Genomic DNA, 24,354 nt, shown 5'->3' with positions numbered 1-24,354 from the left:
TTACAGTGATTTACAGAATCCTGATGATACAGCTGTATATAGGGAAGACATCGCCAGGCAGCTAAGCGAAACGTGGGAAGTCTTGCAGACGATCGACGCTCGGTGTAGTAACTGGCAGGTGAACTAACGGCATAAAATAAGGTAACGTACTGCACAACACTAGGCGGAACCTCTTATTTGATTACACGACTGGCGATCAGTCACTGGAAACAGTCACTATTGTTAGCAGTCTAAGAGTAAGGATTCAGAACGATTTAAGGTCCAATGTCCACAAAAATTAGTTACAGGAAAGATATGTGCCCATTGTGATTCGCTGGAAAAATACCAAGGGAATATTGTTCACCTATTGAGGTAACTTACAATGTCTTCGTAGAAAAATTCGTAAGTACTGCTCATTAGTGTGCGACCTACCAGGTAATATTAATAAGCAAGATATAAATTATCCAGTAAAGAGTAGAGTGTTTTGTTGCCGTTTTGTTCAGGAAGCGCAACAGTATCAAGGAGATGAGCATTACAGAGACGCTTCTAGTTAAAATTCTGAGAACAGTCGTTCCAAGAAGAGTCAGGCAATGTGTTACTTCTATATCAGTCTTCAGAAGTTATCATGATGGAAAATTTCTAACTAAAGTGATGGCTTACTCACAGTCGTTCTTTCTGCGCAAATGGAGCTTGAAAGGGAGGAAATAATGGTGACACAGGAGATACTATCCGCAACACTCGGTAAGATGGCTTTGGGAGGATACAGACAGACATAGGTGTGGATCATCTGGAATTTAAATTTGCTGGTTATTTGCCACAAATGAGCAGTGCACCGTCGCCATAAACTCGGTAGCAATCTCGCATATAAATAAGCTTACAGATTGTGAGTTGCGCCACTTTCTTATGGTCGTAAGCACACGGTGTAGTCAACATCCTAATGAAGAATTCTTGAAACTTCGGTTATGAAAGGACAGTATTAATGTGTTTACTGAAGCTCCTTTCTTTTTTCATCGTCTTTATGCGAATCCCAAACCGAGCACGAAAGGTTAACAGAATCTATGTCGAATTTTGGCCCAAACATTCTGGGTAGTGTTTACCATGGTTTCCTTAAATCAGTTCAAGCCAACGAATACTGGGACGACTCTCTGATAATCCATCAAGGAAAGTGGGACTGCAGCCGGAAGCGTAGTACTTGAATAATGGTAATAAAACCAGCTGCTATATTTAAATCTAACGTCGATTATTCTTTTCAACACATGCTGCCATGTGGTGTCGGAACTGGTAGCATGTGTTAAAAAGAATAAGCGACGTTAGATTCAAATACAGCCGCTGGTTTTGTTATCATTATTCAAATACTGGGACGGTCCCTTCGATAAATATATGACCAAAGACTTCCCCATCGGCCCCTTTCTGATATCGCTGTTTACAGACCATTAGACCGTAATAGAAAATAAACTAGAAAAACGCTTAAATAGCACTATGCATTTTTTAAACTTACGTATCAATGACTGATGAAATTTTGTAGGGCCTCCATCCGGATGGATGCGTTGCCGATGAGTGTGACTCACTTCATAACCTGGCGAAGTGTCGAGATTGCGCAGGCGTATATACCTAAGAGGCGGCAGCTTCTCTCCGCTCCCCCCCCCCCCCCCCTCACTCTTCTCCGTGCGTCCAGCGGCGGGGAGGGGGGGGGGGGGGAGAGCGGAGGACGGACCGCCGTTCAACTCTCGGCACATTCAGTCTTCTCCAGACTCCCGAAACGTCAGCTGCAGGGCACTGTCTCTGCGTATAGCTCCTAGTGCAGGATTCTATGCCGAATATTAGGTATACGCTATATGGGACGCCCTCGTGAACTCGACACTTCGTCAGAAGATGATGAGAGCAACACTCATGGAAACTTCGCGGAATTTCAACGCAGCCACCCGTGTAGAGTCCCGAGAAGATTTCGCCAGCAGTATACGCTGGTAAAGTTTACAGTCACTTACATATCAATGAAAGTCTGTTCTCAAGAACCATGAAGAGTACTTTTGACGATGTATGTTACCATTTTACTATGACCTTCGTAAAACAGCACAGATAATTTCTGAATTGTTCCACCCAGGAAAAAGTTGTTGGTCGCTTTTTGTGTTCTGTATATTATTTTGTCCAGTCGTTTCATGTTGGGGTCGCAGTAGGTATTAAGGCTACAAAGTACTCCTATTACGTTTAGCTCGTGAGTCGCTCATCAGAATGGGTGCAATGACGAAAACTTCTCAGCCATCTGTGACTGGAGAACCTGACGATGGTGGTCTTTGGGAACTTTATATCAATGAAAAACACGTTTCCAGAAGATATGAACCGACGAAGAACGTTACAAAGTGAGTTACACATTATTAGGCCAGCACAGCGTCTGCCTGCTTAGCTGGGTGGTAACGTGCTTGCCTCCCACGCAGCAGGCCCCGGTTCGATTCCCAGCCGGGTTAGAGATCTTCTCCGCTCGTACACTGGGTGTTGTGTTGTTCTAATCATCATTTCATCCCCATCACCGGCGCGCAAGTCGCCCAATGTGGCGTCGACTGAAATAAGACTTGCACTTGGCTGCCGAACTTCCCCGAATGGAGCCTCCCGGCCAACAATGCCATACGATCATTTCATTTCACGCCAGCACAAACAATTTCTACTGAATGTTTTAGTGTACTTCAAAATGACGTGTATGTATGACACTATTTTTCAGAATTGTGTATTGTGTGTATTGAACCGGGGACCTAGAAACGACGGTGAGGCTTCGTTCCGCCGTAGCCCACAGTGGTCCACGACCCCACAACCGGCCACAGCAGTCCACCCACCCCACCGCCGCCCCACACCGAATCAAGGGTTATTGTGCGGTTCGCCCCAAGTGTGCAATTCAGACATTTCGCCCAAGAAAATCGCAATATCCCGCCCCATTCAACTTTGGAGTACGTTTCCAGTTCCCACGTCACTTTACTTGCACACTGATTCACCTGTTATCCGCACCGCAGCACAAAACTGTTTGTAGGAAACCGGAATCCGTACTCTCTTCTGACAAATCCGCCAGTCTTGTTGCGCAGTGTCTTGGCGTAGGGGGCAATGGGTGACTTACTTTCCGAAGTCCCTATGCAGAACATGCAGAAACACTGGTTTCCGAAATGGTGGCCAAGCTAGATTTTTTTTTATTATTTCAGCGTTGTTAGTATGAACTCATGAAAATGTGAATTGAACATAACTTTTTCTGAACTATTTTTCTATACATTTAAACACAATTATGACACTGATTATGTGCTGAAGTTGTAGACTCTTACAGTAGAACAAACAAGAGTTTTTGTATAAAATTAGTGACAGTCACATAAAAAACTTAAGTGGTGCAATAATTGTAATGTAGATTCATTTCTCTCAGTTTTCTTTCCAGTAACATTGCCATACTGGAGCAACTTTTGCCAAAAATTAGCTAAAGCACTGTCTCCAAAGCACAATTTAAAAGCTCTAATTGCTGCTATCAGAAGAGTTACTGTTTGGTTCGACGGTTGATTGCTTCGCAACGTGTTGTCAAGCTCAAAACTCTCACAGGAAACAGGATTCAGTACCTCCTGTGACGCATGAAGTTCTAAGAATTATGAGCAGCTGTTAAGAATAGGCACTTTGCCAAGCTGCTGTAGAGTCTTCTTCGAAGAGTTACGTATCCAGGCAGACGGAATCTGTGCCTAGCAATACACATGCTGGCGAGATAATAACAAAGCCTCGTGTAAAACACGAAATTATAATCAGTTTTCCTTCTAATTTTGTCTTTAGCGCCGACTTTATTATTACGATCTATGCTTTTGTCTTTGCGTTAAAGACGTTAATTGATAAGTGGCACAGTTTATAAAGTGATACACACAGTTCAGCCACATTAATGTGACCGACCACCCCCACCCCCTTGAATCATGGACCTTGCCGTTGGTCGGGAGGCTTACGTGCCTCAGCGATACAGATTGCCGTACCGCAGGTACAAACACAACGGAGGGGTATGTGTTGAGAGGCCAGACAAACGTATGGTTGTTGAAGAGGAGCGGCAGCCTTTTCAGTAGTTGCAGGGGCAACAATCTGTATGGCTGATGGATCTGGCCTTGCAACATCAACCAGAACGGCATTGCTATGCTGGCACTGCGAAAGGCTGAAAGCAAGGGGAAACTACAGCCGTAATTTTTCCCGAGGGCATGCAGCTCTACTGTACGGTTAAATGATGATGGTATCCTCTTGGGTAAAGTATTTCGGGCGTAAAATATTCTCCATTTGGATCTCCCGGCGGGGACTACTCAGGAGGATGTCGTTATGAAGAGAAACAAAGCTTGGCGTTCTACGGATCGGAGTATGGAATGTCAGATCTCTTAATCGGGCAGGTAGGCTGGAAAATTTAAGAAGGGAAATGGATAGTTTAAAGTTAGATACAGTGGAAGTTAGTGAAGTTCGGTGGGAGGAGGAACAGAACTTCTGATCAGGTTATACATACAAGATCAAATAGGGGTAATGCAGAAGTAGGTTTAATAGTGATTAAGAAGCTACTATGAACAGCACAGTGAACGTATTACTGTAGCCAAGATAGACACGAAGACCACATCAACCACAGCAGTACAAGTTTATAGGCCAACTAGCTCCGCAGATGATGAAGAGATTGAAGAAATGTATGATGAGGTAAAAGAAATTATTAAGATAGTTAAGGGAGACGAAAGTTTGATAGTCATGAGGGACTGGAATTCGGTAGTAGGAAAAGAAAGAGAAGGAAAAATAGTACGTGAAAATGGACTGGGGGAAAGGAATGAAAGAGGAAGCCGCCTGGTAGAATTTTGCACAGAGAATAATTTAATCATCGCTAACACTTGTTTAAGAATCTTGGAAGAAGGCAGTATAAGTGGAAGAGACCTGCAGACACTGGAAAGTTTCAGAGGTTGTAGAGAGTTTTAGAGGTAGCATTAAGGAACGATTGACGAGAACAGTGGAAAGGAATACAGTAGAAGAAGAATGGCTAACTTTGAGAGAAGAAATAGTGAAGGCAACAGAGGATCAAGTAAGTAAACAGAAATCCGTGGGTAACAAGAGACATTGAATTTAATTGATGAAAGGAGAAAATATAAAAATGCAATATATGAAGCAGGCGAAAATGAATACAAACGTCTAAAAAATTAGATAATAGGAAGTGCAAAGTGGCTAAGCAAGAATGGCTAGAGGACAAATGTAAGGATTTAGAAGCATATATCACTAGGGGAAAGATAGATACCGCCTCCAAAAAAATTAAAGAGATCTTAGGAGAAAAAAGAACCATTGCATTAATGTCAAGATCTCAGATGGAAAACCAGACCTAAGCAAACAAGGGAAAGTTGAAAGGTGGAAGGAGTATATAGAGGGTCTGTACAAGGGAGATGTACTTGAGAGCAATGCTATAGAAAAGGAATAGGATATAGATGAAACAAGGGAAAGTTGAAAGGTGGAAGGAGTATATAGAGGGTCTGTACAAGGGAGATGTACTTGAGAGCAATGCTATAGAAATGGAAGAGGATATAGATGAAGATGAGATGAGAGATAAGATACTGCGCGAAGGATTTGACAGAGCACTGAAAGACCGAAGTCGAAACAAGGCCCTGGATGTAGACAACATTCCGTTAGAACTACTGATAGCCTTGGGAGAGCCAGCCATGACAAAACTCTTCCACCTTGTGAGCAAAATGTATGCGACAGGCGAAATACCCTCAGACTTCAAGAAGAATATAATAATTCCAATTCCAAAGAACACAGTCGATGACCAGTGTGAAAATTACCGAACCAGCAGTTTAATAAGTCATGTTTGCAAAATACTAACACTATTTATTTACAGAAAAATGGAGAAACTGATGGAAGCCGACATCGGGGAAGATCAGTTTGGATTTCAGAGAAATGTAGGAACATGCGAGGCAATACTGAATCTACGACTTCTCATGCAAGATTGATTAAGGAAAGGCAAACGTATATTTATAGCGTTTCCAGACTTAGGAAAACTTTTGGCAATCTTGACTAGAGTAATCATATTGAACTTCTGAGGGTAACAGGAGTAAAATACAGGGAACGAAAGGCTATTTACAGCTTGTACAGAAACCAGATGGCAGTTATAAAAGTCGAGGGGCATGAAAGGGAAGCAGTGGTTGTAAAGGGAGTGAGACAGGGACGTAGCCTGTCCCCGATGTTATTCAATATATACATTGTGGAAGCGATAAAGGAAAAAAAGAAAAAAATGGAGTAGGAATTAAAGTCCATGGAGAAGAAATAAAAAATCTTTGGGCTTGCGGATGACATAGTAATTATGTCAGAGACAGCTAAGGACTTGGAACAGCAGTTGAACAGAATGTACAGTGTCTTGAAAGGAGGATATAAGATGAACATCAACAAAAGCAAAATGAGGATAATGGAATGTAGTCGAATTAAGTCGGGTGATGCTGATGGAATTAGATTAGAAAATGAGACACTGAAATCAGAAGATGAGTTTTGCTACTTGGGCAAGAAAATAACTGATGATGGTCGAAATAGGGAAGCTATAAAATGTAGGCTGGCAATGGCAAGAAAGACTTCTCTGAAGCAGAGAAATTTGTTAACATCGAGTGTAGATTTAATTGTCAGGAAGTCTTTTCTGAAAGTATTTGTGTGGAGTGTAGCCATGTGTGGAAGTGAAACATGGATGATAAACAGTTAAGACAAGAAGAGAGTAGAATCTTTTGAAATGTGGTGCTACAGAAGAATGCTGAAGATTAGATGGGTAGATCACGTAACTTATGAGGAGGTACTGAATAGAACTGGGGAGAAAAGAAATTTGTGGCACAACCTGACTAGAAAAAGGGATTCGTTGGTACGACACATTCTGAGACATCGAGAGATTACCAATTTAGTACTGGAGGGAAGCGTGGGGGATAAAAGCCGTAGAGGGAGACCATGAGATTAATACAGTAAGCAGATTCAGAAGCGTGTAGGTTGCAGTAGTTATGTTAAACCGGGGCCCTAGAAACGACGGAGAAGCTCCGTCCCCGCCGCAGCCGCAGTGGTCCGCAACCCCACGACGACTACCGCAGTCCACTTCACCCCTCCGCCGCCCCACACCGAACCCAGGGTTATTGTGCGGTCGGCCCCCGGTGGACCCCCCCCCCCCCCCCAGGTAACGTCTCACACCAGACGAGTGTAGCCCCTATGTTTGCGTGGTAGAGTAATGGTGGTGTACGGGTGCGTGGAGAACTTGTTTGTGCAGCAATCGCCGACATAGTGTAGCTGAGACGGAATGAGGGAACCAGCCCGCATTTGCCGAGGCAGATGGAAAACCGCCTAAAAACCATCCACAGACTGGCCGGCTCACCGGACCTCGACACAAATCCGCCGGCCGGATTCGTGCCGGGGACCGGCGCTCCTTCCCGCTCGGAAAGCCGTGCGTTAGACCGCACGGCCAACTGGGCGGGCTTTGCAGTAGTTACTCGGACATGAAGAGGCTAGCAGAAGACAGGGTAGCATGGAGAGCTGCATCAAACCAGTCTTCGGACTGGCGGCCACAACAATAACAACAACAACAACAACAACGTGGTCACCTATCAGAAGCCTGCATAACTACCTTTTGCAGAGCGGACGTGCAGGAAGAGAGTGAATGAGGTTCTGGAAGGTACCGACAGGGATGTGGAACCACGCCGACTCAAATATCGTGGCTAGCTGCCCCAGATTTCAGGTTGGGAATCCATGGCACGAACAGCCCGATCGAGGTGTCCCACAGATCCTCGATTGGGTTTAAATCTGGGGAGTTTGGAAGCCGGGCCAGTGCGGCAAACTCATCCTGGTGCTCTTAGAACCTCTCATGTACACTATGAGCTGCGTGACACAGTTGCATTGTCCTTCTGATAGATGCCATCGTGCTAGGAGAAGAAAACCAACTGCATGAAGGGATGGGCAAGCCCCCAAGGATAGAAGCATATTTGTCTTGATTATTGCGCCTTTCAGAATGACGAGATCACACAAGGAATGTTATTGAAGATATTCCACAGACCATAATGCTTCCCGCTCTGGCCTGCACACGTACGTCGATTGTTGCAGGGACATACACATCAACAGCCATCGGTCCGACGGAGCAAAAAATGTGATGCATCTGGAAAGGCCACCTGTCACCAATAAGTGGATGTCCAGTTACGATATGGGCGTGTAAATTCCAGCCTTCGTCGATGATGAACATCAGTCTGCATGGGTGCACGACCCAGGCGCCTACTGCTTTGCTTAGGCCATTACGCAGAAAGATTCGCTGAACTGTCGTTGAGGGAGGAGTTACTGTTGGTAGCCCTTGGTTCATCTAGGTGGTCAGTCGCTCAACAGTTGCACGTCTATTCGCCCGTACACATCTCCGCAGCCGTCGTTCATCCCTGTCATCTATGACCCGTTGTGCACCACAGTTGCGTCGGCGCCGTGTTTGTATGGCCTCATTTTGCCATTCACGGTGTACGTTAATCATGGTGGTACGCGAACGGTTTACAGACATTTCGGATATGCTTCCATTCTTGACCCGAAAGCCAATAATCCTGCCCCTTTGGACGTTAGATAAATCGCTCCGTTTCCGCACTATGGCAACGAATGCACTGTTTTCTGCGTCCCCCAAACGCGTTTTATATACCCTGCGCTGCTAGTGCCTGCCATGTGCCGTCTGTGAGTGGTTACTTCACGTTGACATCGACCATACGCGGAGGTCACATTAATGTGACTGGTCCTTGTATTATACTTTGGGCCGTTGTCTATCATCACTTCTCGTTACAAACCTTCTGATACAAATATTTCGTTACAATTAGGCTATGTAGCGCAGCATTTTCCTATATCGCCATTTTCACCACGCAATTTTTCCGAGATATCTTCTGTCAAGTGTACACAGATATGTGATTATGACCAGCGGACGAAATATTCGCAGTCTGCACTGAATATGTAATAAAAAAATATTCCTTACAGCTGTTCGAAATTCAGTAACATCGCATTTGGCTGAGTACACTCCACACTATTAAATAAAAGTGTCCTTGATTCGATCAGCCGCGCGGAGTGGCCGTGTGGTTTGAGGCGTCATGTCACGAACTGCGCGGCCCCTCCCGCCGAAGGTTCGAGTCCTCTCTCGGGCACGGGTGTGTGTGTTGTTCTTAGCATAAGTTAGTTTAAGTAGCGTTTAAGTCTAGGGACCGATGACCTCAGCAGTTTGGTCCCTTAGGAATTCACACACATGAACATTTGATTCGATCCCAAATTTACCTATCGCTTGTTCACTCCTCGCAGTAGTTTACTAACGTGAATTTACACCAGCGCCAAGTTACGCTATTGTTCGGAGTCCATGTTGAACTGTAGGTCGCCCCAGTAACTTGTTGGGTATGTTCCAGGTCGGGTGATGGCATGGGCAAAGCAACTACGGTAGAACGACGCCCAGTGAAGCACTGCAGTGATCAAATCAATTTTAGGTTGAGGATATCTTTATTAAGTGTGCTAAGGGGAAGGGAAACGTACTTTCCTATGACGAATGAAGACCCGTGTTTGGCGTACGTAAGTAATGAAATATGAAATACAAGCTTCCCACTAACAGAAAGCATAGGAAGCATCATCCCGTTGTTTCGTCACCCTAAGGCGGTCTGCAGGTGTAATGTGAAGGAGAATTGTCCGCTTCCGAGAAATGTGCGCAATCAGAGCGACGACTGGTCGCTTCTGCCCTGAGGCGCGGAAAGGAAAACCCGCAGGGAAAAACATAAAAAGCATCGTAGCTGCCTCGAATGCGACGTTAGAATGACAGCGCCTTCACCTTGGAACAGAGTAAAACGACGTAAAATATGAATATCTGAGTGGAACATTTGTGACGGACGGGAAATGACGCAGCAAAGATTTTGAATTTCCATGAGCACGCAACATTGTACGATTATATCTGCGGCGTCTTGATACCGACGCACTTCCGCAGAATCGAAGTTTGCTATCGCAGTAGTTACAGCATTACACTCACCTCCTGTGTTCAAAACAACACACATCGGCAACATATCATCAAGTTTCGTGTCATTGTGTTTACTGCTATCAATGTATTTTGATGTCATTTTAATTGCCGGCCGATGTGGCAGAGCAGTTCTAGGCGCGTCAGTCTGGAACCGCGTGACCGCTACGGTCGCAGGTTCGAATCCTGCCTCGGGCATGGATGTGTGTGATGTCCTTAGGTTAGTTAGGTTTAAGTATTTCTAAGTTCTAGGGGGCTGATGACCTCAGATGTTAAGTCCCATCGTGCTCAGAGCCATCTGAACCATTTTTTTTGTCATTTTAATTGTTTTATTCAAAGACCAGCTTCCGTCCCCACCATCTGAACCCTCCCACTTGCCGGGGGAATGGAGGTAACAGACAAATAATAACAAAAAAACTGAAAATTAATTCCGTTTTAGATTCAGCTGTATTAAGTATCATTGCTTCAGCTTTGTTAGAAGACTGAGGAATCAAATAGTCACTGCAAGAACATGCTGAAGCATAAGTTAATATTCAGAAAATTCCTCCTCCCTCAGACACTTGATGCCAGGTCACGTGGTACTAGATAGATGAATAAATAAATAAATGAGTCTTTGTGGTGACTGGATTAGAATCCATATGATCCCGCTGTGCGCAACGATCGTTGAATATAGACAGTGGACGACAGAACAGCAATCGATCGAGAGTTCATATTACTCTCCTGTATGTTCTACATCAAGCAATATTATTTACAGCGTGACACTTTGGATTAATGTCACCTGCTGTTATGTGCACTGAAGGTGACTATGTGATAGCTGAAACATAGATCTGCTCTAATAAAACGACTGGTTTTGCAACCGATTGCTGTTCTGCTCTCCATTATCTTTGTGATAACTTGCACACAATGTTTAGTTATGGGTAGCAAGTAAAGCTATCTTGTTTTTTGGAAGTATTTGTGTGTCTTGAAGTGGTAATGTAAAGCAGCGACAGCGATCTGTCACAGAAGGCAGGAAGAGGTGTCCTTTGTCAACAAATTATTCCAGGCTGGAAATTGGTTTCCCAAACTGACATATTGTGCACGTTTCCGAAAATTCATAAGATAAATGCCGTTCACAATATACGAGAGCGTGTTGAAAAATAATGGCTCCGATTTTTTTATGTGAAAAATCTTACGGCTTTTTTAATCAAACAAACGTTATTTAATAGTCTACATCTTTATTCTTCACGTCTTCATATTTATTTCTCACCATAGCCATCTCGGCGGTGAACACATTTCTTCCAACGAGAGACCAGTTTGTTGATATCGTCACTGTAGGAGTCACAACCTCACCCATACCTGCACCACTTCATTACTATTAAAGTGAAGTCCTCGAAGGTGTTCTTTTAAGTTCTGGAAATATGAAAATCGTATGGGACCAAGTCGGGAGTGTATGGAGCATGATGTATGACAGTGAACCCAAGGCGTCGGATTGTTGCAGTTGTCGCAGCGCTCATGTGTGGTCTAGCATTGTCATGCTGAAGGAGAGGGTGCTCCATACGTGGACGAACTCTTCGAATTCAAAATTCGATTACAGTACGCTCTTTCTGAAGCACCGACATAGTTACGTTACATATCGCCATGTTACACGCTACAATTCAGAACCAAATATGTACACACGAAGAATAGAGATGTAGAATGTTAATAATGTTTGTTTCATTTAAAAAGCTCCTGTATGCACAGTATATGGCACTGGTGCTGACTGCATAGTTCTCGTAGCAGTTCTTCTTTGGAAGGAGAAACAGCATTGGTCGTATTTTTTTGTTTTATTATCCGAAAAATCGATTTTTGGTCACTTAGTGACCATCCTCAGTGCTGCAATATACAATTAAAATTGGTAGGCACTGGTATCAACAAGCTTAGAGCGATCACATAAACTCCAATGCTGTTCCTCCTTCCAATTATATCCATTATCTGGTCGTGGTGCACAGAACACTCCATGGAGTCGCCAATCAATAAAGATCTTCTTTGGCTTGTGATGCCTTCTATGTTAATAGATATAAACGTTAACTGTGGCCCTGAATAGGGCTCAGGTATATAAGTTACAACTATGGAGGGCTACGACCTACCTTCCCCCTGGCTGGAAAAAATTTGTTGAAGCTTTACCTCCAGGCCATGACGAGGAATGGACAACTTGGAAGTCCTTGAATAGACTGAGATCCGGAGATGGAAGATCAAAATGGTTCAAATGGTTCTGAGCACTATGCGACTTAACTTCTGAGGTCATCCGTCGCCTAGAACTTAGAACTAATTAAAACTAACTAACCAAGGACATCACACACATCCATGCCCGAGGCAGGATTCGAACCTGCCACCGTAGCGGTCGCTCGGCTCCAGCTTGTAGCGCCTAGAACCGCACGGCCACTCCGGCCGGCGATGGAAGATCAAAAGTTAACTTGGCAAGATGGGGATACACTGATCCAAATGATATTCGGTGTGACTGTGGAGAAGAACAAACAGTTCGGCACATGCTTCGGTGTCGATTGTGCCCAGTCTCCTGTACAAAAGATGATCTTCAACAAGCAACAGAAAATGCACTGGAAGTGGCCAAGTTTTGGTCAAAAGTAATTTAATCATAACTGTGTAAGACGTATGTACATGTACCTGCATGTTTCTGACACGAGAATGATAATAATAATTTAAAAAGCTTTGAAAGTTTTCACCAGAAATTCGGAGATATTACTTTTCAGCATGCACTCGTACATATGACATCGCTAGCCATTATTAATAAAACTTCTAAACATTTATCGGGTGATGTTTCTGTTTCCTCGTAGAGAGCTGAATACAGTGAAACTCAGAACGACCTAGAGAAGGATTTCATCTGTTGTAATTACAGCTAAGTGGCCCGAGACGAGTCGAGTTGTTACGTAACGCATACGAGAATACTTGTTTGAACTCAGCACAACGGAAAATTTATGCTTCCTACGTCGATCAGATACTTCGGCCTATATATTCGAAACGATGTGGAGTGAATTCGCTATTCCTATCTATGGTGCAGTGTATGGAATTATCATTCAAATGGATAAAAGTCTAAATTAGAGTCACTCGCGGAACATCGTTGCGGAGAAGTGTATCTGTCAGTTTGAGCCACTTGATTCCGGAGATGGACTGTGGTTTATTGTGTACGATACCGGGGAAACGCATCTTATCGTATTCTAAGCTATGTGGCCCATTGTTCTTGCACATTACGCACTAATGTGGGGTCACAGAGTCATCTACACGTCGACTGAAAAGCTCGAGCATGCTCTAATGAGGACTGAAGGGTCCGTGATAGGGGCAGTTTGTCAGAGTGCAGTGCTTACGGTGATGGCCAGTCGTAAAAAATGGGGACGTCAACTGGATGCGTTGCAATTTGTTTAAAGACAGTAATCTGCAGATCTAAGAACCTCGAGGCAAGTCGTTATTAATTATACCAAATGGAAATTAATCAGCAATTCTCTGTAAGTAATAATGATATCGTCATTGAACTTCGAGTTTTTCAAGTACTAAAAGCGTTTCCAACCGCTCACCGTACCTTTAACCTTGGAATTCATACGTCAAAGTTTAATCAAAAAATGGCTCTGAGCACTATGGGACTTAACTGCTGAGGTCATCAGTCCCCTAGAACTTAGAACTACTTAAACCTAACTAACCTAAGGACATCACACACATCCATGCCCGAGGCAGGATTCGAACCTGCGACCATAGCGGTCGCGCGGCTCCAGACTGTAGCGCCTAGAACCACTGGGCCACTTCGGCCGGCAAAGTTTAATCAATAACACATCAAACCAACAGGGCACGGCAAAACTGTATTTCACAAAAACATCTGTCCGGCATTGTGATCCTTTTTAGATATGCTTTTCTTCAGATGCTATGCGTTTTGTGGAACTTCTAATATACGTATTCGCAAATGTAATTTTCCGAAAACTACAGTGCCTCATGTGCAGTTCCTCTAGTCGCTCGTTCAAAATATTTTTAGGTGCTGGAGGAGCTATACGAAAGCAGTGTGTGCATATTGGTACAAAGCACGAGCATCAGGCAGTGTTGCAAACGTATCAGGAGTAACATAGTTTTATAAAAGTCATTTCTGTTAGTATTTAGTCAGACTCTGAACACTAATCCAGGTGCGGAAATTTTTGCATTATTTGTATATGAAGCATTTAAATTAAACCTCCAGAACATGAGAGGTGTAAACATTCAAAGTAGAGCTAGATCGCAGGCTAAGAAGACTCCTCTACACATATGAATATTTTGCAGAAGACCCTAAAGGAGCAATCAATTCCAACGGAGAGCAGCGCGCTTCGTTACAGGATCATTTAGTAATCGCGAAAGCGTTACGGAGATGATAGATAAACTCCAGTGGAAGACTCTGCAGGAGAGACGCTCAGTAGCTCGGTACGGGCTTTTGTTGAAGTTTCGAGAACATACCTTCACCGAGGAGTCAAGCAGTATATTGCTCCCTCCTACGTATATCTCGCGAAGAGACCATGAGGATAAAATCAGAGAAATTAGAGCCCACACAGAGGCATACCGACAGTCCTTCTTTCCACGAACAATACGAGATTGGAATAGAAGGGAGAACCTATAGAGGTACTCAAGGTACCTTCCGCCACACACCGTCAGGTGCCTTGCGGAGTATGGATGTAGATGTAGATGTAGATGTAGATTAAGATGTAGAAACTTCCTCTTTTAGCCAGTATCGGCAAGAAATTTTTTTTGTACCAGTACATCGTCTGTATCCTTGTCTTCGTATTTAATTATTCCGTGAAGTTCCGCAGTTCATCATCATTGTTGTCGATTCTTGGCATGAAGTGACACTGTTAGTAGTCCCCAGAAAATATATCCCATCGCTGCTGTGGCTACAGTTTATTGCTTCATGCCACGTCAACAGATCTTAACTCAACCTTTCTTCTTAATAATATCCTTCACTGTCCCAAACCATATAAACCGGCAGCACCCAATACCATCTTATAGTCACCGCTGAGTCCATCTACAGAATTACCCATAATACACACCACAAACAGCAGTCGCTACTCTCATACACACATATTCCTCCACGGTTTTAGAGCTCGCCATTTTCTCATCAAATATATTCTCCTTTTCTGCTTCATCTCCCTTCTGGTTCATCATCATCAGCAGCAGCAGCAGCAACATCACCATCACCTGCAGAAGAGTCGTAACCTACTCCTACAAGAGTAACAATAGCAGTGACAATTCCCATTTCCACTTCAAAACCATCCCCTTCCGCTCCATTAACAAGTACAGTACTTGCAGGTTGAAAAGTGTTAAAGTGTTTCCGTTACTATAAAATCCTCATTTCTATTCCAGAGTCTTACAAAATATGCAGTCTACTACCTTCTACCACATGAGTGATTTTCATATTTCGGAAAGCATTCTCATATAATTCCACCTGTGCATACCATACTCATTTAGGAAAGAGCTCAAGAAATATGCAACAGAAAACTGAACAGTAAATGAACACCCACCCTAACTGGAAACGCGGAAATCTCTATGCTTATCTAATAGTTCGGTTCTACCTACTTCGGCTATTTACTGATTGAATCACTATCGCGAATGCGGGTTTCATAAATCAACCCAGACGCAAGGTCGGCCCTATCAAGAACACCACTGCAAGCTTAGCTTCCTTTGAATAGTATTCCTTCTTGACAAGCAATACTCAAACTTGAACTCTCCTGTCACCAGTCTGCAGCTCGTGGTCTAGTGGCGCCGGCACGGTAGCTCAGCCTGTCATAAAAAACTGAGTGGAAGGATCAACAAACGAACTTCAACGGATGCCATGTGACGTCCGCAACGACCAAACACAACGATCACCAACGGAAAAAAAAGTGGCTAGCGCTGCAGCCTCTGGATCACGGGGTCCTGTGTTCGATTCCTGGCCGGGTAGGGGATTTTCTATGCCCGGGGACTGGGTGTTAGTGTTTTCCTCATCATATCATCATCACATCACATAACTGATACCCGGGATGTCTTCAGAGGATAGAAAATAAAGAAGGTAGTATAAGTATCAGTGTAAGGAAGCTGCGACTTCTATATGGGCTTTGCTTTATTGCCAGTGGAAGCTGTGTATCTGAGAGGCCATATCGAATACAGCATCCTTACGCAAAATGAAAATTCGTGTGTTCACTGTCCTCGCTTTCTCTCTTTCTACCACCTACCTCTCTCTCCCTCCCATAATTTCAGCGACAGCTGCAAACGTATTTAGATTGTAAGAACTTCGAACACTCATAATCTGCATCCCTCAGTTACAAAGAGAACGACATTTCTTGCAACATGAGTCTGAGAGGAACCCTGAAATCTATGCATCCTGCAACACTTATAATACCAGCGATCACAATGAAAAATCAAAATCTAAGAAACACATTTAATTAACAAGGGTATTGGTGCACGAAGGATCTTCCTGTGCAACCCTAGAGTTCCGCTTCGTGACGTGCACACACAAAACACTCACACACAAATCACAAGTCACCACACTTTTATGTATGAAGTAGAAGAACGGTTAAGTAAAAACCATTTTATTTTCTCTTATCTTCGAACTATTTCTTAGTATCTATCAAAACGTTTAATTACTTAAAGTGGCGGTCGAGTACTTTTATGGGTCCTTTTCCCCCCATAACTACTAAACTAAGTATGCGGGGTGGTGAAACATGGATAAGCGAAGAAAAAATAAATCATTAAGTAATTTTTCTCTATTTACATTTAATAATTGTAAAAAGTCTATAGCTTTGCACATACACATGTTTGATAGTATGTTACCGTAACTGTTCCCTTTTATCAATGACGCGTTTCGGAGGCTTTGCCCCATCGTCATATAGTTCATTATCCCGATTCCAACCAAAGATATAAACCTTAAACATTCTAGATATTTCGATGTCGTTGGTTTCCGAGAAGCAATGCACAAAAGGTAAGCACCGGAGCTGCCACTGATGATGGGGAAAAACCTGCAAAACACTTCGTAAATAAAAAGCACGTAAAACATACTGACTGATTAGTTGTGTTTTTATTTATGTTTTAAAACGTATATGGTTCTGACGCAATTAATTGACTTCGCCCTCTGCTGACACTCGTAAACACTGCGCGTTAAATAGGTTTTGCATTTATATACCTGCAGCTCATAATTCGTGTACAGCTGCAGATTTAACATTAACATTTTGTGTATATTTCTAAGTTATCTGTACACATTTACTACTTAAAACTGGCCGTAGAGGACAAATAAGTAGCCTTTTTACACACATAGACTTTTGCCTATTTACTAATATCAAATCAAGGAAAAACGACTACGCTTGATAATTAGTAATGGCGTTGGACTCCGGTTCGAAGCCTTTATTATAAAAATAAATTAATGCTCTCTTGCATGAGGCAGAAATATCATACCGATTGCACTCTGTGAATACAGAACTCAAAAGAATAATAATAACAACAATATAATGGTATCGCAGTCTAGCTGAGAAACGACAATTGGTGGTTTAATATCAGAGAACACTCATTACTGGTGTACCTATCACTGCCATTACAATACTGTAAATTAACAAAAAATAGAAACAGACATCTTAGGTAGCTTCGTATCAGATAAAAATATCAGTACCTGTACCACAGCCCAGGCCTGGATACCTTCAGGAAGTATGGCACATATGAGGGAGTTCTTTTAAATATAACTCTAGTTATCGGTGTTACATTCATCTTACCTATTGACGTTATGAAATATTCCGATGGATGACTGAAATTTCTTTTTATCTCGGTTCGTCAGTAGGTTTTATACACACGGAGAAAACGACATTTGTAAATTCTATGTTTCGCCATTTGTAAGGCCAAATCCTTCACCACACAGACTCCATCACCAGTGCACTAGAAGTACGTCATGCGCAACGTACCTGCAGCAACGGGCACGTGCTGCTGAATTCGCGGCCCGCATCCTCGTGGTCTAACAGAAACGCGCTCTCTTCCATGGCGCCTCATCTGGGCGCTAGTCCCTGCCAAGATAAGAGAAACACAAGAGTCATGACTTATGCCGCAATCTAGAGCGCTGACGGTGCTTGCGCAGCAGCTATCCCGCTGACGGCTGAAGCGAGGGCGCCTCTCAGTCTAGCTTTACGTGGTATACCGTCTCACGCTTACTCGCGCTGTATCTGGGGAAATCGTGGTGGCGCCTATCTGCACAGTCAGTGTACCTAGCACCTTGGGAGATACGCTAGGACTCATTTAGCAGATAGCAACAGTCATTCTAGTAGATACGTGGTTATGCGGTTATTGCGCTTCATACATGTAACACCCGTATATCCCTCTCCATTCTCTCACATGAAGCTACCAGCATGCACATTTCCATGAGACTGTACTTTTACACTTTTTGCCGAATTATCTCAGATAGAGGTCATTATAAACCGCAGCCCCTATTGTTGCTGGCAACACACTTAATGAGAGCCGGCCGCTGTGGCCGAACGGTTCTGGGTGAATCAATCCGGAACCGCGCTGCTGCTGCGGTCGCAGGTTCGAATCCTGTCTCGGGCACGGATATATGTGATGTCCTTAGGTTAGTTAGGTTTAAGTCGTTCTAAGTCTAGGGGACTGATGACCTCAGATGGTAAGTTCAAATGGCTCTGAGCACTATGGGACTTAACATCTGAGGTCATCAGTCCCCTAGAACTTAGAACTACTTAAACCTAACTAACCTAAGGACATCACACACATCCATGCCCGAGGCAGGATTCGAACCTGCGACCGTAGCGGTCTCGCGGTTCCAGACTGAAGCGCCTAGAACCGCTCGGCCACACCGACCGGCAGATGTTAAGTCCCATAGTGCTTAGAGCCATTTGAACACTTAATGAGAAAGAAAAACCGTAATCAGAACATATTCGATAAGTAAAAATGATTTAAAATTTAAACTTTCTGGTTTCTGTCATCATTACCGAGCGAGGTGGCGCAGTGGTTAGCACACTGGACTCGCATTCGGGAGGACAACGGTTCAAACCCGCGTCCGGCCATCCTGATTTAGGTTTTCCGTGATTTCCCTAAATCTCTCCAGGCAAATACTGCGATGGTTCCTTTGAAAGGGCACGGCCGACTTCCTTCCCCAACCTTCCCTAATCCGATGAGACCGATGACCTCGCTGTTTGGTCTCTTCCGCCAAACAACCCAACCCTCTGTCATCATATCGTCTCCAGAAAGAATAAACGCTATTAAACCAGAGGACGTCAAGTAAACTTCTATAACGTTTATGCGACGTGAGTCTTAGTTTCTCGCACTCGTGATGTACGTAGGGTTTCTTGGTAGCTGTGTTAACAGGTATCAGACAACAAAACCAAAAGTTCGGGGTCAGATCATTGATCGATTCCAGGATTCGTTTTCTGGCATTTATCGCTTTTAACACCTTGAATGTCTAACTAATGGAAAGATAGATACCGACTACAGGAAAATTAAGCAGACCTTTGGAGGAAAGTGGAGAAACTGTATGAATATCAAAAAATCAGATGGGGCCTCTGCAAGGGAAGTGAACTTGAAGACAATATTATACACTAACGAAAAAAAGTCGCAACACCTAGAAGGATTTGTGCGACACAAACGAAAGTTGGTAGGCGTGTCCCTACGTTTGAAAGATGATGTTTACTCATATTTCGTCCCAGTGGCGTATGAGCGGCGCTAGAAGCGCCACCCTGAGGACGCAAATTAGGTTTGCTTTGAATATTCAGGGTGTCCAGAAAAGGACTCCCTGATTTCAAAATTAAATATCTCGAAAACAAAGACCGATAGAGGAATGCAGTAAACGGTATGTTTATTGTGAAAGCTGTAAGAAGTTTATACAGCAGTTTGAAATAATAGTTACAAAAGCTGCTAACAGATGGCGCTGTAATCGCCATACGTAATGCCTAGTATAAATAGTGATCCGAAGCCCAGAGCGATCAGTTCCACTATTGAAACGTGAAAGGAGGTTAGCGTACCGAAGGAAGAGATTAGCACCAGAAAAACGCGTTGTTCAATGGAGTACATGGTTTTAGAGTACCACAGGTTAGAAGAGAGTCCTACGGCAACAAGGCGAAGTTTTCAAGCACGATTTAATGTTCCAAAAGGACCCGATGCGAAAACCATTCGTACGCTCTTCGCAAAATTTCAACGAACAGGCAGCGTAACTGGTGATCTAGTGGGGCATGTTGGCCGCAAGCAAACCGCAGTTACGCCTGAAAATATCGCCACAGTTTCTGGAATTATTCAGCGAAATCCAATGTCATCCGTCCGTAGAATTGCATCTGAGACTGGTTTGAAGCGTTCCAGCACACAGAAAATACTGAGAAAGAGCCTACACATGTTTCCATTCAAAATTCAAACGCACCAGACCATACCCGTACGAGCTGTGCAACAAAGGGTTGCCTTTGCTAATCAGATGCTCACAATGATTGATAGTGAAGGAATTGATGTTGGCTGCATCTGGTTTACAGATGAAGCTCACTTCCACCTGAATGGTTACGTGAATAAGCAGAACTGGCGATTTTGGGGTTCTGAAAAGCCGTACTGGTGTGAAGCGAAACCCCTGTATTCTCCTAAAGTTACTGTGTGGGCTGCAGTATGCAGCAGAGGCATTATTGGCCATTTTTTCATTCGAGAAATGGTCACTGGTGCACGTTACGTTGCAATTTTGGAACAATTTGTCGCCACACAGCAAGCGTTAGAGGATCGACCAGGTACTGAATGGTTTATGCAAGATGGAGCCCGACCACATCGGACCGAACAAGTGTTTTGCTTTCTTGAGGAATACTTCGGGAATCGAGTCATTGCTTTGGAATATCCCAAATTTACTGGTGCAGGCATGGATTGGCCTCCATATTCGCCGGATTTGACTCCATGTGACTTTTTTTTGTGGGGCACAGTGAAAGACATGGTCTACCCGAAGCATCCCGCCACGCTGGACGAGCTTGAATCGGCATGTGAATCCATTTCGGTTGAGACACTACGAAATGTGATGGCGAATTTCATTCTTCGTTTGCGCCACCTCTGTAGTGCCAATGCTGAACATTTTGAAAACATTGTGATGTGATTGTTTGCAAAGATTGTTTTCATACGATTATTTCACTTATGTATACTGATATGAGCTGTACAGCGTACAGCGCCATCTGTTAGCAGCTTTTGTAACTATTGTTTCAAACTGCTGTATAAACTTCTTACAGCTTTCACAATAGACATACCGTTTACTGCATTCCTCTATCGATCTTTGTTTTCGAGATATTTAATTTTGAAATCAGGGAGTCCTTTTCTGGACACCCTGTATGCTGTAATGGTGTGAGCGTTAGTTACCTTTGAGCTTGGACGTGGTGAGCTGATGTTAGTCAATAATGCCTTTAAGGCGACAAAGGTGCATCATCAACATCTCACTAAGTTTGAATGAGATCGTGTACGCCGGCCGGAGTGGCCGAGCGGTTAAAGGCGCTACAGTCTGGAACCGCACGACCGCTACGGTCGCAGGTTCGAATCCTGCCTCGGGCATGGATGTGTGTGATGTCCTTAGGTTAGTTAGGTTTAAGTAGTTCTAAGTTCTAGGGGACTTATGACCACAGCAGTTGTGTCCCATAGTGCTCAGAGCCATTTGAACCATTTGAGGTCGTGTAATAGGGCTACGAGAAGCTAGATGTTCCTTCTGCGATACTGTAGGAAGATTAGGCCGGGTTGTAGCCACTGTCCGTGACTGCTGGCAGCGGTGGTCACGAGAACGTACGGTCGCATGAAGATCAAGCTCTGGACGGCCACGTGGCACTACCGAGACAGAAGAGCATCGTGTTCGGCGTACAGCTCTGCGCATCGTACTGCATCTGCAGCACCAATTTGCGCAGCAGATAGCACTACGATGATAGAAAGAACTGTCACAAATCGGTTACTGCAAGAATAGCTTCGAGCCACACCCCATGTAGCGTACATTCTACCGATCCGAAACTATCAGCATTTTCGACTTCTGTGGTGTCCAGCGAGAGCACATTGGAGGACAGGTGGAGGTTTGTTGTGTTTTCTGATGAAAGCTGGCTCTGCGCCGGTGCCAGTGATGGCCGTGTGTTGGTTAGAAGGGGGCCAGTTGAGGTCCTGTAACCAACCTTTCTGCATGCTAAGACACTCTTGACCTATACCCGGAGCTATGGTGTGCGGAGCGATTTCGTATGACGGCAGGAGCACTCTCGTAATTATTCCACGCATGTTGACTGCAAATTTGTACGTCGGTCTAGTAATTCGACCTGTTGTGCTGTCGTTCATAAAAGGCGTTCCAGGGGGTGTTTTCCAGTAGGATAACGCTCACCCAAATACCGCTGTTGTAGCCCAACATGCTGTGCAGATTGTCGACTTGTTGTCTTGGTTCGCTGTCTCCAATCGAGCGCATATCGGACGACAACTGCAGCGTCATCCACAAACAGCATTAACAGTTCCTGTACTGACCGACCAAGTGCAACAGGCATGTAACTCCATCCAACAGTCTGACATCCGGCACGTGCACGACACAATTCATGCACGTTTGTATGCTTGTATTTTACTTTCTGGTGGTTACACCGGTTATCAATGTACCAACATTTCACATTTGCAATGGCATATCGCGCTTAGCCTGTGATCTTGCAATATTAATCACCTAAATATGTTACCTAGAAAAATGTAGTCCCAAAATTTCATTGCTCTACATTAATTATTTTATGGTGATATGATTATTTTTTCCGTCGGTGTATAAATGGAAGAGAAAGTAGATTAAGATGAGTTGAAAGATATGATGCTACGAGCAGAATTTGACACGGCACTAAAAGAACTAAGCCGAAACAAGGCCCCTGGAATAGACGACATTCCCTCAGAATTACTGACGTTCTTGGGAGAGCCCGCCATGACGGAAGATACAAGGGATAGACAAAAATGTGGAAACACCGCATTCTTGATGATAAATGCGGGTGCTAGACAAGTCAGCAGGTAGTGCTGTTGTATTCGACCACGCACGGCATCTGTGCAATGTCCTCGATACATCGCAACTGTCGGTCGTGGTCAGAGCAATGTTCTGAGTAGTTATGTCGCAGTCCAGTGTATTCGAGCGTGGGAAACTTGTTGGTGCTTGTACGGTGGGTGCTTACGTAACCACGGTAGCTGATGTGTTTGGTATTTCGAGAGGCACCACATCGAAGGTTTATGTTGCGTACAGGAAAGGCGGAAAGAGAACTACAATTAAGTCATAACATGGACGCTGGCCGCTGTGGTTCAAATGGTTCAAATGGCTCTGAGCACTATGGGACTCAACATCTTAGGTCATAAGTCCCCTAGAACTTAGAACTACTTAAACCTAACTAACCTAAGGACATCACACACACCCATGCCCGAGGCAGGATTCGAACCTGCGACCGTAGCAGTCCCGCTGTTCCGGACTGCAGCGCCAGAACCGCTAGACCACCGCGACCGGCTGGCCGCTGTGGCCGAGCGGGTTCTAGGCACTTCAGTCCGGAACAGCGCTGCTGCTAAGGTCGCAGGTTCGAATCCTGCCTCGAGCATGGATGTGTGTGCTGTCCTTAGGTTAGTTAGGTTTAAGTAGTTCTAAGTCTAGGGGACTGATGACCTCAGATGTTAAGTACCATAGCGCTTAGAGCCATTTTTGAACCATAACATGGGCGAAACTGTGCGTTGAGTGATCGTGACGGACGGTCACTTAAGGGCATTGTGGCGAAAAATAAGAGGACAACAGCTGAAAATGTCACTGCAGAACTGAATGTTGCACTTGCGACCTCCAATAATGGTTCAAATGGCTCTGAGCACTATGGAACTTAACATCTGAGGTCATCAGTCCCCTAGACTTAGAACTACTTAAACGTAACTAACCTAAAGACATCACGCACACCCATGCCCGAGACAGGATTCGAACCTGCGACCGTAGTAGTCGCGCGGTTCCGGACTGAGGCGCGTAGAACCGCACCGCCACCGCGGCCGGCTTGCGACCTCCGCCAGCACCAAAACACCACTAAGAGAGCTCCATAAGCAGGGAATTGCAGAGTGAATTGTAATTCCAAAACCACTCACCAGTGATGCAAATGCTAGCTACTGGAAAACGTGGTTGCCGAAGCCATAAAACCTGGAGTATGGAGCAATGGGAGATTGTCATTTGGTCGGATGAGTCTTGTTTTTCCCACTGTTTCCAACTTACGGCAGAGTTTACGTCGCAAGAGTGAAAAATGCCTGGGGTTGAATGACCATTTGGGAGTCACATTGTGGTATTCCATGGGTCACGTCGTTACTCTACGAGGTCGCATTATTGCCAGGGATTCTATGACCATTTTGGTTGATAAGGTCCATTCCATGGTACAATGTTTGTTCCTCAATGGTGATGCTGTGTTCTGAGACGACAGAGCCCTTGTTCACATAGCTCGCATCGTCCAGGATGA

The 24,354-nt window shown here is 44.2% G+C and overlaps 1 protein-coding gene across 7 annotated transcripts in view; it reads right to left on the bottom strand.

Annotated features, from left to right (window-relative positions):
• LOC126184907 (organic cation transporter protein) overlaps window positions 1-24,354 on the bottom strand; it is a 396,150-nt gene that overhangs the window by 121,296 nt on the left and 250,500 nt on the right. For 3 of the 7 annotated variants that reach the window (XM_049927563.1, XM_049927561.1, XM_049927562.1), the window contains exon 2: window positions 17,854-17,952. The exons of 3 other annotated variants lie outside the window; for them this stretch is intronic. In XM_049927563.1, coding sequence (XP_049783520.1) covers window positions 17,854-17,928 — 75 coding nt within the window. In that variant the 5' untranslated portion in view covers window positions 17,929-17,952. Of the gene's footprint in view, window positions 1-1,477; window positions 1,543-17,853; window positions 17,953-24,354 lie in introns of those variants that run through there. One more of the 7 variants, XM_049927568.1, reaches the window with a different exon arrangement.

The sequence above is a fragment of the Schistocerca cancellata genome, chromosome 4 (genome assembly GCF_023864275.1).
Source record: "Schistocerca cancellata isolate TAMUIC-IGC-003103 chromosome 4, iqSchCanc2.1, whole genome shotgun sequence".
Classification (NCBI taxonomy): Eukaryota; Metazoa; Arthropoda; class Insecta; order Orthoptera; family Acrididae; genus Schistocerca; species Schistocerca cancellata.
The sequence above is the reverse complement of the archived record's forward strand: the minus strand, read 5'-3'. Positions and strand labels throughout refer to the sequence as shown.